Source organism: Bombyx mandarina, chromosome 07 (genome assembly GCF_030267445.1).
Source record: "Bombyx mandarina strain Sakado chromosome 07, ASM3026744v2".
NCBI classification, from domain to species: Eukaryota; Metazoa; Arthropoda; class Insecta; order Lepidoptera; family Bombycidae; genus Bombyx; species Bombyx mandarina.
Genome location: NC_143214.1, coordinates 12,544,011 through 12,559,153, shown reverse-complemented (window position 1 = coordinate 12,559,153; position 15,143 = coordinate 12,544,011). Strand labels below are relative to the sequence as shown.

The 15,143-nt window shown below is 37.0% G+C and overlaps 1 protein-coding gene across 2 annotated transcripts; it reads right to left on the bottom strand.

Annotated features, from left to right (window-relative positions):
- Positions 1-293: 293 nt before the first annotated feature.
- Positions 294-14,877, bottom strand: Ras64B (ras-like protein 2). Of its 2 annotated transcripts, none has more exons than XM_089728864.1 (4): positions 14,599-14,877; positions 11,329-11,416; positions 10,356-10,567; positions 294-9,293 (listed from the first exon to the last, which is right to left on the bottom strand). In XM_089728864.1, the coding sequence occupies exons 1-4, from the start codon at positions 14,701-14,703 to the stop codon at positions 9,096-9,098; spliced, it is 603 nt and encodes a 200-aa protein (XP_089584990.1). In that variant the 5' UTR covers positions 14,704-14,877; the 3' UTR covers positions 294-9,095. The 2 variants fall into 2 exon arrangements, with proteins under 2 accessions (XP_089584990.1, XP_089584991.1); XM_089728865.1 differs by having other exon boundaries at positions 10,356-10,489; positions 14,599-14,857.
- Positions 14,878-15,143: the final 266 nt, after the last annotated feature.

Here is a 15,143-nt window from a genome sequence, read left to right as displayed (position 1 = left end):
CGTACCACCAGTAAAAACTGTAGATATTATACAAAAAGCCTTATCACTCTGACTTCGCGTCACTTGGAACTTTTCAAAGCGCCACGTTGCTCACGATGTGACATAAGACAGAGTGCGTGTGTGTAAGCTCTCCGTACCCACGTGGCTATTTTCTGATAAATCCAATTCTACATACCTGTGATACGGGGCTCCGTGAGCTTAGTGTCTACAATGTTCACGACAGACATTTTATAGTCCGTCGAAATAATTTTCACTCTTAGTTTTCATGGAAATATAAAAATAAAACAAATCGATAATGTTACAATACATTTTTTTGTTTATTTATACAAATATAATAATTAGCTGGACCAGAGTTCAGTTGACGTTGGTTAGTCGGCGATATAACGCCTATAATTAAAGCTCTCCTTAAATTATTGCACCGGCGGCGTTTCAAGCTACATACATTAATTAAATTACTTACACCGTCTCCAACTCGCACCTAGCGACTGAAGTTTTCCAACAGATCAGAAACTGGTCTTAATTTTAACGTTAAAAAAACACCAATAATAGATCTACAGTAAAAGCTCTTTAACTTCGCGGATTAAAAAAAAACCGCGACCAAATTGCTAAATTCACGGCTAAAGATTTCTTTATACGCGAATCTAATCGGTACTTTTTTTTATGACTTAGATGTATGGACGAGCTCACCTGGTGTTAAGCAGTTACCGGAACCCAGACATCTACAACGTAAATGCTTCAACCTACCCAGAGACATGAGTTGTAACGACTCAGTTTAACAGTACAACAACTGCCCCACCCTTCGAACCGAAACGCATTACTGCAGAAGCAGGCAGGGTGGTGGTACCTACCCGTGCGGACTCACAAGACGTCCTAACACCATTATAAAATCATCGCTACATACACGATTAATAAAAAGGATTCCAATATGTAGGTATCCAACTGAATATATCCTTTGTAAACGCGCTTTTCCATATTCATAGCTTCTATATGAATGAAGAGCTTTTACTGTATTCACTAGCTAAAGCGCACGAAGCTGTCACGTGACATTGATGACGTCACAACAACATATCCCAGCGGTTCTCAACCACAGCGGAAATGTCAAAGTGTGTCACGATATTTTCACGAAATTCGATATTTGGTATCTAAGGCAATCCGGGGAGATTGCATCTCCGGGGAATACCTCGTGTAAATACACTATTGATGTTGTTTGTACAACTACATTTAATAATTGAATGATCTATAATTTAACAAGTTTTGTCCGTAGCAAATTTGGTTATACGTAATGAAATATATTTATCAGGCAAGTCTTTTAAGGTCAATTTTAAAATTAAGATCAGTTTCTATTTAATATATTTTATAAATATTATTGCTAGTGCTTTCTAGTTGTTGGCTTACGTTCGACAGTTAAATTTCAAAAGAAAAACATCAAACATCTTTACTGAATCAATTCCGTTTAAATCTGCCGAAAACAAGCACATCACTAGGCGGAGACGTTGATTAAAATTTACAATTTCAATTTTTACGATTTAAGATTCGTTTTAATCTTTCATTTATTTAATCACGGAAAACACAACTGTAGTTCGACTAGGTCCGTCTACGATGTGTTTTTAATCAAAAACTTTCAAAACTATCACTGACAATGCAAGTCCCAATAAATTCACCTTGAAAAGCGGTTTACATATTGCTTATGGAGGGTAGAGATAATGAGAACCGTCTCTGTGTGTGAAAAAGTGTGCGTTAAAATCTGCTAAATAAGGGTGGCGCTACAGTAGCAACCGGGTAAATTTAAAAAAGGCGCTGAAAGTTATTATAATAAGATAGAAAAATAAAAAAGGACGAAAGAACTGTAAGCACTACAAAATCACAAAAATTATTTTATTTAAAGCTGATAAGAAAATGCAGTCGATGTCTCCACGTTTTTTAAGCCAGAATAATTTAGGTTATACTGACGAAATTAGTTTGGACTGCGTAAACATGTGAGGTCTTGTATATTACATTGTCACTAACTACTCTAGTCATTAAATATATTAATTTTCCTAACTCAGCATACTTCAATCAGTTAACAATTCGTATCATACCCTGTGCCTATGCTAGCGCCACTGTGGAAGATTTTTGAACTGTTATTTAGTGCTGAAAGTGGGACACTTTAAGCTTCTCCCATAAGAGACAGCTCTCCTTACCTCTACCCTCCATGATATGGCTAATATCGTTGACAGTGTCAACGCATCTGACTGTCAACCGTGGACCGGGAACACGTTGCGTACAAAAAACGCCTTCGGTACCTGTCATAGAGGCCGCTTTACAATTCCATTACAGCCAGCAAAAGAAGCTTAGGCCAACCGTTTACGGTTCACCGAAATTACGACAACAATTCATTTATTAAAAAATGACACGTACGAATATAAAAGCAATATGCAACAAAAAAAAAATTTATAAAAAATTATAGTTATTCTTTATAAACATAATCATTATGCCGCGTGCAATAAATTGCGTAAAACAAAATTGTTGACTGAATCCAACAGCGGTCACGGATATAGACAATTGCTGTGTAATCGGATCGTGTCTATCTTAATATTTAAATGTATGTGTAGTGCGAATTTTTTAACGTTCTCGATAGCGAAAAAGTTAACTCAAATTTGTATGAAGTTGGAAGGTTTGCCTACGTTTGCCGCTAGGGGCGCTGTATCAAGTGCATACAAATTTGAGTTAACCAAATATCCTTTTTTCACCCTTAGATATAGTTATTAGTTCTTAGCACGTGTGCTGTCTCAACAAACACAGCGTAATATATAAAATAGAGAACGTTGCTTAACTAATAATTTTATTTTATGTACATTAAAAAAAAGTTAGTGACAATCATTCTCTTAAATTGCCTATTATTATCCGTACCGCTATTAAAATTCAGTCAACAATTTGTCGATATTATATCTTATATAGTTCACAACACTTCGAATACTGTCGCGCGTTTAAAAAAAAAACAACAAAATAATCATAATAATAATTAAAAAAAAACAACAAATAACTTAACTCTTAAAACGAGTGGAGAGTTACATTAATAATATTTTTTGCTTCGATCAACAAAAGCAACTAGATTTTTTTATTGCTTTGATGGGTGGACGAGCTCACAGCCCACCTGGTGTTAAGTGGTTACTGGAGTCCATAGACATCTACAACGTAAATGCGCCTCCCACCTTGAGATATAAGTTGTAAGGTCTCAGTATAGTTACAACGGCTGCTCCACCCTTCAAACCGAAACGCATTACTGCTTCACGGCAGAAATAGGCGGGGCGGTGGTACCTACCCGCGCGGACTCACTAGAGGTCCTACCACCAGTAAATTCAGACCAGATTTCGGGTCGGTGTAAAAAAGATGTGAGATGATGAGATGTTACTATTGTTGATCAAAGATTTTTTGCAACTATTATTACAACGTGTGGCAGCCCTAATATTATGCGATCGAATTGGGAATACACAAAAAAACGGTAAGGTTAAATATAAATTGTTCGCAGCTCTGTATATTTTTGATAGCTTCTTGTCTTTTAGTTAAATCTCTCCATAGTAATGATCGCATAGACATCTATTTATACAAATTAGGTCCGATTACATTTTATGAAATGTTCAATTTAAGGCAATGACATCCGATAATATGGCTCTGATGTCGTCAATAGTATCAACTAAGACGAGCAAATCGTTTGCAAACACGTTTAACAAGAGGTCTTGATTGATTCTTGATGACCGAGGTCAGATTCCGGCTTCCACCGCTTTTGAGGCTTGAGGTCGATGGTTCAACAGTCCTGTACGACGGTTGCACCGCGCTTCGATGCACACGACAGTTGACATTTCGACCTCACATCTCAATTTTGTCATTTTTTTTATTTTTCACTGAACCTACAGTTAATAATCTACACAATAAATAAGTATAACAAATCCAAAACTTTCAAAAGTGTGATGAAAAAAATTATTATAAAAAAATAACTTAATGTGTTTTGTAAATCAAATGTATACAATATTTGTCGAAAAAATAGAAAATATTTGTACATACAAAGTATACTTTAATATCGAGAAGCAAATGGCTATTTGGTTTAAGGAATATTTTTACAACTTCACCCTAGAGATAAGAGACATTTGAGTCGACTATTATCAAAGCCGGCAATGTGACTTTTGGACAATTATTGGTAAATCAGAAAAACGAATTATTGACTTTGTATTCCATTGGCAGTCACAAAACTCTTCTGAACGACATCTTAGATAAATAACAGGTTAAGTATTAACCTTTATTTAATGTAGGTATTGAACCGTATTCTTTGAAGGAGACGATTATATTCAAATCAATCTGTATCACCATATCAATAACATTTTTTTGTCCAAATGCACAGTTTGCCACCTTTGATAATAGAAGACTCAATTAAAGATTAAACTTTGGCAAAACATATCATAACATAAAAACTTCTTCAGCTATTTCAATAGACTAAACTTAATTGAGGTTCAATTAAAAACATTGTACTGTTGATGCTAATACCAAATAAAACGGACCTTTAATTACAAAGATAAATGTCATCACGTATTAAGCGTAATGTCCCTAAACCAAATAACATTGCACCCCTCGATATTTAATCTTGAAATATCTCGACATTATACAAACTGTGAGACTATGAATGTATACAAACTTTCCTTGCCTCAATTGTTTATTGTGTTATACAGACAACAGACATATTCCACATCCACGCCGCCATTGAAACCTCCAGCTTCCATTAATGTTAAAACATTTAAACGCCTACATAAAATATCTAACTCATTGGTAGACGCAGAGAGTCGATCCTACGACCCGATCCAAAACTTAATCAAGCACTAAGCCAACGGTGCTCTCGCAAAAAACGTAGCGCTAAAATACATTAATAAAATTGTATAAAAATATAAACATTTAAAAATATATAATATATATTTTACTCTATTAAAAAACTAATGAACTCTATTTGAGACTGATCGTAAAGTTGAATAATTTATCTCTCTCACGTTATAAAGGTAGACATTAATAACATCCATTGTCGATGGTGTCGACAGAATCTAGGATGGACTAATTAAAAAATTGCGCATTTTCGGGGAAAGCATTTTAGTCTTACAACACTATATGATGATTGTGAATTTTTTTTTAATCTAGCGACATTACATGTTTTTTTACGTCAATATTCGTTGTTATTTATTATTTGGTTGTTACCATGTTTAGTCGTATTTCACTCTTCGCTGCCTTCATCTTGGATTCAGATAGATTACGTATATAATAGACGACATGAAATGAAAATATTCTCTTGATTGAAAATTGTAAGGTACTCAGATACGAGCTCACGCCCCACCTGGCGTTAAGTGGTTACCGGAGCCAAAAGACATTTACAACGTAAATGTGCCACCCACCTTGAGATATACGTTCTAAGGTCTCAGTATAGTTACAACGGCTGCCCCGCCCTTCAAACCGAAACGCATTACTGCTTCACGGCCGAAATAGGCAGGGTGGTGGTACCTACCCGCGCGAACTTACAAGACGTCCTAACACCAATAAAAGTGTTAAAAATGTAGTTTTAAAACTATAGAAACACGTTTTTACGCGGTGAACCGAAATTAAATTTTCTAATTATCTTTTTTTTTCTAACCTAATGATATTAAGCCGTAGTAATGAGACTATTGTATCATTATTAGTCCTTGACACGAGCAAAGATTGTCAAGGGATTCGATGTCTTGAGGTCAGTCAAAATTACATTGAAATAAGCTATTACACAGATATACTATGAGTGAAAGGCTTATTTTGTTTAAGCGACATTTTCACAACTCTACAGAAGAGCCATTTAAAGTTTAAAAAATTAAGACAAAATAAATCATAACAAAAAAACTTCTTCTGCTATTTTAATGGGGTATACTTAATTGAAGTTATTTTTTTTTTATATTCCTTGTAGGCAGACGAGCATACGGCCCGGCCGATGGTAAGGGGTTACCGTCGCCCATGGACTTCAGCAATGCCAGGAGCAGAGCCAAGCCGCTGCCCCCCAAATTAAAAACATCGATATGTCGATGCTAATACCAAATTAAACGGACCTTTAATTACAAAAATAAATGTCGCGTGTTAAACGAAATTGCCCACTGAGAGTTTCTCGCCGGATTTACTCAGTGGGTCGCGTTTCCGATCCGGTGGTAGATTCTGCGAAGCACCGCTCTTGATAGGACTAGTGTTTTTTTTATGATTGAATGGTTACTGGTGGCCCGGAGGCCTTTCCAGTTTCACCAGGACAGGTGGGCGAGCAAAGGCTCAGCCAAGAGGGCTGGGATTAGCTAACAGCTGCCCGAGCGCCTCCGAAGGAGACTTAACAACTCAAGAGCGACTGCTTCGCGAATAAATAAATAAATATAATAAATATTTACCAACAATCACGCCACGTTAACTAGTCCCGTGCTAAGTTCGTAAAGAACTTGTATTACAAGTACCAGATAACGGAAATAGATGTAAGATTTTTATTATACACATGCATTTATATAATATACACCCATAACCCTGGAAAATACATTTTATATTTATCTTACAAATATCTTCAGTTGCCGGGATTCGAACCCGCGACCCCCTTGTGTAGTGACCATGTCACTTACCACTACACCAGACGGCCGTTAACTACCGAATGAATCTACCACCGGATCGGAGACGCGACCCGCTGAGAGGATCCGGCGAGAAACTCAGCGAGCTGATGCATGGGTTAGGGGGACTGGTGTTAGTAACGCCCCCAGATTAAAGCCCCATGAGCTCATCTACTCATTTGGTTACGCTGGCATAACCTCTCAAGACTACCACAAGATTAGGTACGGAAAAAAGTTCAGAAATGTCGCTTAAGCCAAATATCTTTCCCCCATCAGGATATAGATACAGGACGAGTCACGAGAGGAGGGTTATATATAGTCTTAAATTATGTATACGCCTAATATTGTAGTTACGTTTGTTTGTAACCATCGCACCGGCAGTGTGTTATTCGACTTAAAATCTAAATTATCAAACATCTTTACAATATATTATATTATATACCTTTTTTTTTTAAATTACAAACATTAATATTTGGTTGTAGTTTTTTTTTTTTTTTAATTTAGATTATTTATTTATTTACATTTTTTTCCGCTTTTCACGTCTATATATTAAAGTGGTGGTGCTTTTTTGTGTTTTTTTTTTTTTTTGTAACTCCCGCTCGTGTTGACAGCTGTCAATCGTTACCATAAATACCGTTTTACCGATGCCGGCAAATTGCCGATGACGTCCCGGACTGAACTAAACGACAGTTCATCGATAAGTGACCCAAAATTAATTTAAGCAACAATACAGTAAAAACTCATTATTCGCGCTTCCTTTATTAGAGTTTTCACTATTCACGGATTAAAAAAAAAAAGCGAACCACTTCCTATATACGCGACTAAAGATTTTTTAATTCGTGGATCTAATGGGTATATATATACACGGCCCACTGAGTTTCTCGTCGGATCTTCTCAGTGGGTCGCGTTTCCGATCCGGTGGTAGATTCTGCGAAGCACGGCTCTTGCTAGGGTCAGTATTAGCAACAACGTCAGGTTTGAGCCCCGTAAGCTCACCTATTAACCCGGTGACGCTGACATAGCCTCTCTAGAATATTAGCTTAGGTAGAAAAAAAAACAGGGTACATACACATTGATAAAAACTATTTAAATATGTACACACGTATCCAAGCGAATATCCTTTGTGAGCGCATCGTGAAATGGACTAATAAAAAAGTAAAATAGACCTTATTACATCTATGCCTAAAATGTGTTTTTATTTTGTCACTTAAGAACGTATTCCCTACAAAACAATATATAAAAATGACTATACCATATTCACGGAACATATACCTGGCGAATAATGAGTTTTTACTGCCGTTAAAGTGGTTTTTGCGTTTAAAAAAATCAAATGTCCCGCCTTCAGAATCTAGAATGTTCGGACGTCGTTGCCGTAATGGCGGCCGATTGATTTCGCGCGGTTTTGCCATTCGACTTTACTGTTTTTTGCGACGGACGCCAATGAAATATATAAAAAAAAACTATGTACATACGTAAATAGCACCTTATCTCTTTGTGTAAGCAAGTTTTGTGAAGTAATTTGGGTACTACCTAAGATTTTTTTTTTAATTTTTTTATTTTGAGCCCCCAATAGCCCTACTGTGGGGTGTTTCAGGATTATCTATTCTTTCTGGGACACCCTGTATATCGAGGGGTTAAAAGCTATATGGTTTAAGCGAAATGTATTTTTGTTATTAAAGGTTCGTTTTATTTGGTATTAGCATCGACAGTTCGATGTTTTTAATTGAACTTCAAGTTAAGCTTACATACTACCATTCAAATATATAGCTGAAATAATTTTTTTGTTATAATATTTTTTTTATATTTTAAAAATTTTAAAAATGTCGTTTAAACCAAATACCCTGTTACCCCTCGATATATTGAGTATTTACGGAGTCTTAAAAATTAGTTTGAACTATAATATATTAAGTTGCAATTATTAACTGAAATTTCCAAATAAATCGATTGACAAAGAAAAACCAACCCTATATCAACGTGTTAAGTGCTTATGTTCTTTCACATCTATAATATTAGAGACGAAACAGTTTGTCGTCTGTTTTGTCGATCGATCCTTTTGTTTTGTTCAATTGATGTCTTCGTCTTTTAAAAAAAAAAAACATTCTTTTTGTTTCAATAAATTTTAGATCTTACGGTATTTGTGCTTAGGGTCGATTTTCGTACGTCGAGCTAACACTGTTCGTTGTAAACTTTAATTTTAACAAAATTTGTCGTATGAATAATTTAATTACATCGCGTCGCCTTTTTTATTGCTTAGATGGGTGGACGAGCTCACAGCCCACCTGATGTTAATAGGTTACTGGAGCCCATAGACATCTACAACGCAAATCCGCCACCCACCATGAAATATAAGTTCTAAGGTCTCAAGTATAGTTATGTAGCTACGTCATCGGATACAAAGATATAGAGCTGACGTTCGTTACAAGATGGTGCAATAGTTATATAGCTACGTCATCGGATACAAAGATATAGAGCCGGCGTTCGTTACAGGATGGTGCACTTCTTCTTCTTACCGCTCTCGTAGTAGTTCTTCGTGTTCATCCTCTCGGCCTCCTGGAAGCGCCTGACGAGCCTCACGAGCTCGTGGAAGGCCTGGTCCACGTTCATGCGGGCCTTGGCGCTGCACTCGATGTAAGGCACCTTGAGCTGTCGGGATAGCGCCTGGGCCTCCTCCAGCGACACCTGCCGGACGTGGCATCGACGATTGAACATAACACTCGGCATCCTAACTTCTTATTAACTTCTCTAACTTAAGTAGTTTACTGGTGGTATTGCCACATCGATAAAGCGTCACGACATGAGAAACCTCTCATCGTGGCCGCCGGTAAGTATATTCCCGATCCTGCGGACCGAATGGAAAGCAGTCGACGTCGCCCCAAACACGTTATTTCGGATCCTCCCGATCCACTAACGGTGCTTTTAGGTACCCCAAGCACCGGTCATCGTTCTCGTCGAACCCGTCGTTTGCAACGAAGGGTTCGACGAGTAAATTAACCCACAGGCACAGCCTACTGAGTTTCTCGCCGGATCTTCTCAGTGGGTCGCGTTTCCGATCCGGTGGTAGATTCTGCGAAGCACGGCTCTTGCTAGGGTTCGAGCAACGTCGTCAGGTTTGAGCCCCGTGAGCTCACCTACTAGTTAAGGTTACGCTGAAATAGCCTCTCAAGACTCTCAGCTAGGTAGGAAAAAAGGTGCCGCTTTGTCGAAGTGGTGTCGATAGTCAAGTGTACGACTCACATAGCGCTGAGCTGTCGCTTAAGTAACAACGTCGTGTCGATATGTCATCGTGTTCACAGACAAACAATGTGAAATCCGGTAAGAATAGATTAGAGCAAACATAAAGACTAATAACGGTTGCTAAAAGATTTTATTGTAAAAAAGCGTGGGGTGCATGGTATAAGTAGTTGTAAATATTTTATGAACAGATATGAGTAGAAGGGTTATTATGATAATATCCTGAAAAGCACCCCACGTTTTTTTACAATAAAATCATTTTTTCTTACACTATTTTTAATTCAAATTTATTAAAATTTATTTTTTAGGTGAATTTCAATTTTTTAAAATTTTTTTTCAAAGTTGTCATCGGTCCATAATAGGTATATAAATTTCGAGTTAATCCGACGTTTTGAAGGGGTCAAAATCATGTTAAAAAATTCCGTTAAAAACACGTCTGAAGCTAATAAAAGCGTATTAAAAAAAGTATTGTGCTGCTTACACATTAAGACTTAATTTGGCGTAACTCACCACTCGCTGCGTTTCTAAGTCAGCCTTGTTCCCAACGATCAGCATCGGGAACTCCTCCCTGTCTTTGACTCGAAGTATCTGCTTGTGGAATTTGTAAAGCTCGTCGAAGCTCGCGTGGTCCGCCACGGAGAAGACCAGCAGGAAGCCCTCGCCAGACCTCATGTACTGTTCGCGCATGGCGCTAAACTCCTCTTGGCCGGCTGTGTCCAGGACTGTTGGCAGAGCGAACAACTTCATTAGGTATATGTACAATCCGATAGATTTCGGATGAGACGCAACTCACTCTGAACAGGCTGAAGTGACATGTTTCTCTGGTAGCCTAGGTAATTCCGCTTACACTACCCTACCCGATAATACCTACTGGTATTAGGTAGGTATTTTTATAAATTTTTTTGTTATTCTTACCTAAGCCTAGAGGGTTATGGCAGCGTAACCAAGCGAGTAGGTGAGCTCACGGGGCTCAAGCCTGGTGACGTCACTAACACTAGCCCTAGCCAGAGCAGTGTTTAGCAGAATCATCATCATGTTAGCATTCTCCTGCCCTTCTCCCAGTCACATGGGCAACTTATTTTCTCCTTCCATACTCCTCTATCATATACCATTTCTTCGCTCACTCCCCTCTTACACATATCGTCTTTCATGCAATCCATCAATTTCTTCTTAGGTCTACCTCTTCCTCTAAAGCCTTCCACATTCATATTTAAAACTTCTCAGCTTCTCTGTCACAGGTGCCACTTTCAGACCTCCTCTAACATATTCATTCCGTATTCTATCCAATCTCGTTACTCCACACATCCATCGCAACATTCGCATCTCTGCTGCATGCAATCGCCTTTCATCCACCACTTTAGTGGTCCAACAAGCAGATACATTCAAAGGCTTTGCAGAATCATTATCCAATAATGATTTGACCTACACATTATTTATTACAAAGCCCTCATACAAATTGACCACAGAGTCCAGCGGTACTTACTGTCCAATTTGGCGGGGATGTCATCGATGACGCACTGCTTCGTGTAGCTGTCCTCGATCGTAGGGTCATAGTCGGTCACGAAATAACTCTGGAATTCGATAAAACTATTTACAGTAACTGAACGACAACTGCATGGATTTGCTGCTGGTATTCCTGTGACAATTAGCGACGTTGACAACTGTCAATTAGTTGGATCAACCAAGTATCGTGTAATAAATATAACGTATCGTGAGTCCACACGGGTAGGTACCACCGCCCTGTCTATTTCTGCCGTGAAGCAGTAATGCGTTTTGGTTTGAAGGGCGGGGCAGCCGTTGTACTGTAAAAACTGAGACCTTAGAACTCACGTCTCCAGGTAGGTGGCGGTATTTACTTTGTAGACGTCTATGGGCTCCTAACATCAGGTGGGCCGTGAGCTCGTCCACCCAACTAAGCAATAAAAAAAAAAGAATATCGAGGGCTATAAAGGCTATTTGGTTTAAACGACATTTTTGCAACTTTACATGAGAGCCATTTAAAGTGTACAATTTGGAAAAAATATCATAACAAAGAAACATCTTCAGCTATTTGAATGGGGGTAAACTTAATAGACATTCCATTAAAAACATAGTATTGTTAATACTTATATCAAATTAAACGGATCTTTGTAATTATAAAGATAAATGTCGCGTATTGAGCGAATTGTCGCTTAAGCCATATAGCCTTTCACCCCTCGATATCAAGTTCGAAGGTAATGAAATAAAATGTGATATAGTTCATTAAAAGAACAGTTAAATAATAATAATAATAATAATAATAAATATTTACTAACAATCACGCCACGTTAACTGGTCCCGTGATAAGTTCGTAAAGAACTTGTGTTACAGGTACCAGATAACGGTTTTTATTATACACATACATATATTTAATATACATCCATAACTCTGGAAAAGACATTTATATTTATCATACAAATATCTTCCCTTGGCGGGATTCGAACCCGCGACCCCCTTGTGTAGTGACCATGTCACTTACCACTACACCAGACGGCCGTGTGATGATATCACAGAGCTAAATCTATAAAAATAAAAATCGATGTTTGTATGTTAGTTACTTTTGTATATGTTCGTAAACAATAATCCGATTGTGATATAAATATGGGTCCAAATGTCGTTGGTACTCTAGGGTAGTACCATCAACGTACCATAGGTGGCGCCAGAACAGTAAAGTAAGGACACTGCTCCTAGTAATAAATAATAATAGTAGCAGCCACAGTAGATCATGATTCCTTCACTTGTGTCTTTTGATTAAGACAGTTCATTATCCTCTGGCCTAAATTCGATCGCCAGCGTCATAATGACGTCATCCACTACTACGTAATTGAATTCACAAACGGGAAAATAAAAAAAAAATCATATAATAAAAATTCACTAGTACCCTTTGGATGTGAATACTCATTACATCATCCATACAATATGTAATCAAAGAACCTTGCAGAATTACGAGAATCATACAAAACCATATTATGTTTATTTGGATAATCTTGTATTAGTAATATTTCAATGAGTGTGATTCATGGGAATTAATATGAATATGTTCTTTCGTGTTATAAATGGAAAATAGGTTATTCACTTTTTTTTTCCTACCTATGCTGATAGCCTTGAGAGGCTATTTCAGCAGAACCTTAACTAGGTGAGCTCACGGGGCTCAAACCTGACGAAGTTGCCAACACGAACCCTAGCAAGAGCCGTGCTTCGCAGAATCTACCACCGGATCGGAAACGCGACCCACTGAGAAGATCCGGCGAGAAACTCAGTGGGCTGTCTGAGGGTTAATTTACTCGTCGAGCCCTCGTAGATCGGGAGGATCCGAAATGATGTGGTTATTCACAATAAGCGACTTATGCACGCATTTTTCTCGTGCATCTGTTATGCAGTTATTGCAACCCATTCGCACACAAAGTGCTGCTGACCATCATTAGACATCAGGTCAAATTCTCAGTACTATTGTTTAAGGTTCAAAAGCTAGACAAGCTGGCAGAGTGCAACCTACCAGGTATACAATATGCTGTAGAGTAGGAATTCCTAAACTATATTTGGGTGAAAGACCCTTTTTGCAAAATGACCAGACCCTCACAGCCAAATTACTTCTAAATAAAATCCTTGTTTTATTTCTATTGAAACAAAATACTTGCCGATTTAAAAAAATGCAATTGGCTAAGTAAACTTAGATCTTTTAGTAATCAAATTTTAAAAATAAAATAGACATAAAATCCAGTAACTAAAATTAAAGGTACACAATTAAATATTTTGATAAAAGGTGGTTTATGTCACTCTTCTGACTTAAAAGTGTCGCTTTAAAAAAAATACATGTTTTGATGTGAAAGACAACAAACACAAACAAATACATTTTCACATTTATAATATTAATTTGATTTTATGCTTCTTTTGATTACTGATTCAAGATATCTTATTTTATGTTTTTTTTAAAAGAACACAACCTTTTTATAAATTCATCTCAGTGGTCATTATATTCTGAATTCGTAAAGACTTGAATACTCAGAAGCAGCAACCAGGCCCACTAGACTTTAAAAAAAAAATATATATATATATATATATTGCATAGATATGAATTTCATCCCACCTAATATTAAGGTTGTGAAAATATTTAGACATCATATGCTGCCACAAGAGAAGATCTAAGTCATTTAGTCAATGTAATAGTTGTCTAACCCATCAGACAAAATAACATTACTGCTTTACAGTAGATGAAGGCAGGATGGTGGTGCCTACCTCTGTAGATTTATAACACAGGGTATATCATTAGTAAAATTTGTAACCTCTTAGCTATTAGAAGTTTTAGAATAAACAATTTAAAAGATAGAATAAATTATTTTTGCATAAATCTTTGCAGGGGAAGCATTATCTGGTAAATAAATAATGATTATCAAAATACTGATATATGTAGTTGTAACTCTTAATAAAACATACAAATAATCAGATGAAAAAAAGTAAAAGGAAAAGAATAGTATGTAATGTTATGTGTCCAGCATACAAGGTATCTAGCTTTCTTGGTGGTTTGTGGAATTTGTGGACCATCTGCGTTTTTAGCTGTGGGCGGCGCTTTCATAGCCTAGGCCTTGACCGAACGACTCCCATAGCTATTAATAAGCATGACATCTTTACTATTCTAAATACTTAATAGTTACATACATAAGTATCCAGATTATTGGTCAGATGTTAGTACTAAGTGTTGTTTATATGTATTTTAGACGTTCGAGGCGGGTAATACCTGAATAAATTGTATGGTGATAGCACTTTTTCCAACTCCTCCGCCGCCCACCACAACTAACTTATATGTCTGCGCTTGATTCGGTCTGTCGCCTGCTCGAGACATTTTCGTTACGCACAACGTTATACCGATCACAATTAACACTGGTTACCTACTGCAGTCGTTACAAAAATAGACTAATTTTGATTAATTTAATGACAAATGACGACAACCAGTCAACCAGCAGTACTTTGAAGTTTGATGACTCAAAGTAGAGGTATCAGACTTGAAGCTATTTTTCTAGTGCGATTTTTGAATCGATATCTCCGTGTGTGATCTCAAATCGAGTCACTAACTCCATAAATTTTGAGGAATTAAATAAGTTAGTAAATTAAGTACGATGAGAGTAAAATTTTCATTAACATATTAATGCGGTCAACATAATTACATTCCCTAAGTTAGAATATAAGTAAAATCTAAGTAATAATAGCTTGAATATTCGTTTAGTTCTATTGAACTGAATATTCTCCTATTCTCCCTCTTTAAACATATTAATTTAAATTAAA

Bases quoted from the DNA above. Each gene is read 5' to 3' on its own strand.
- Ras64B (XM_089728864.1), bottom strand. From the start codon at position 14,703: ATGTCTCGAGCAGGCGACAGACCGAATCAAGCGCAGACATATAAGTTA. The intron at 10,568-11,328 runs GTAAGTACCGCT...CTCTGCCAACAG, and splicing joins CATCCCCGCCAAATTGGACA to TCCTGGACACAGCCGGCCAA. The intron at 9,294-10,355 runs GTGAGTTACGCC...CACGTCCGGCAG, and splicing joins ACTTAGAAACGCAGCGAGTG to GTGTCGCTGGAGGAGGCCCA.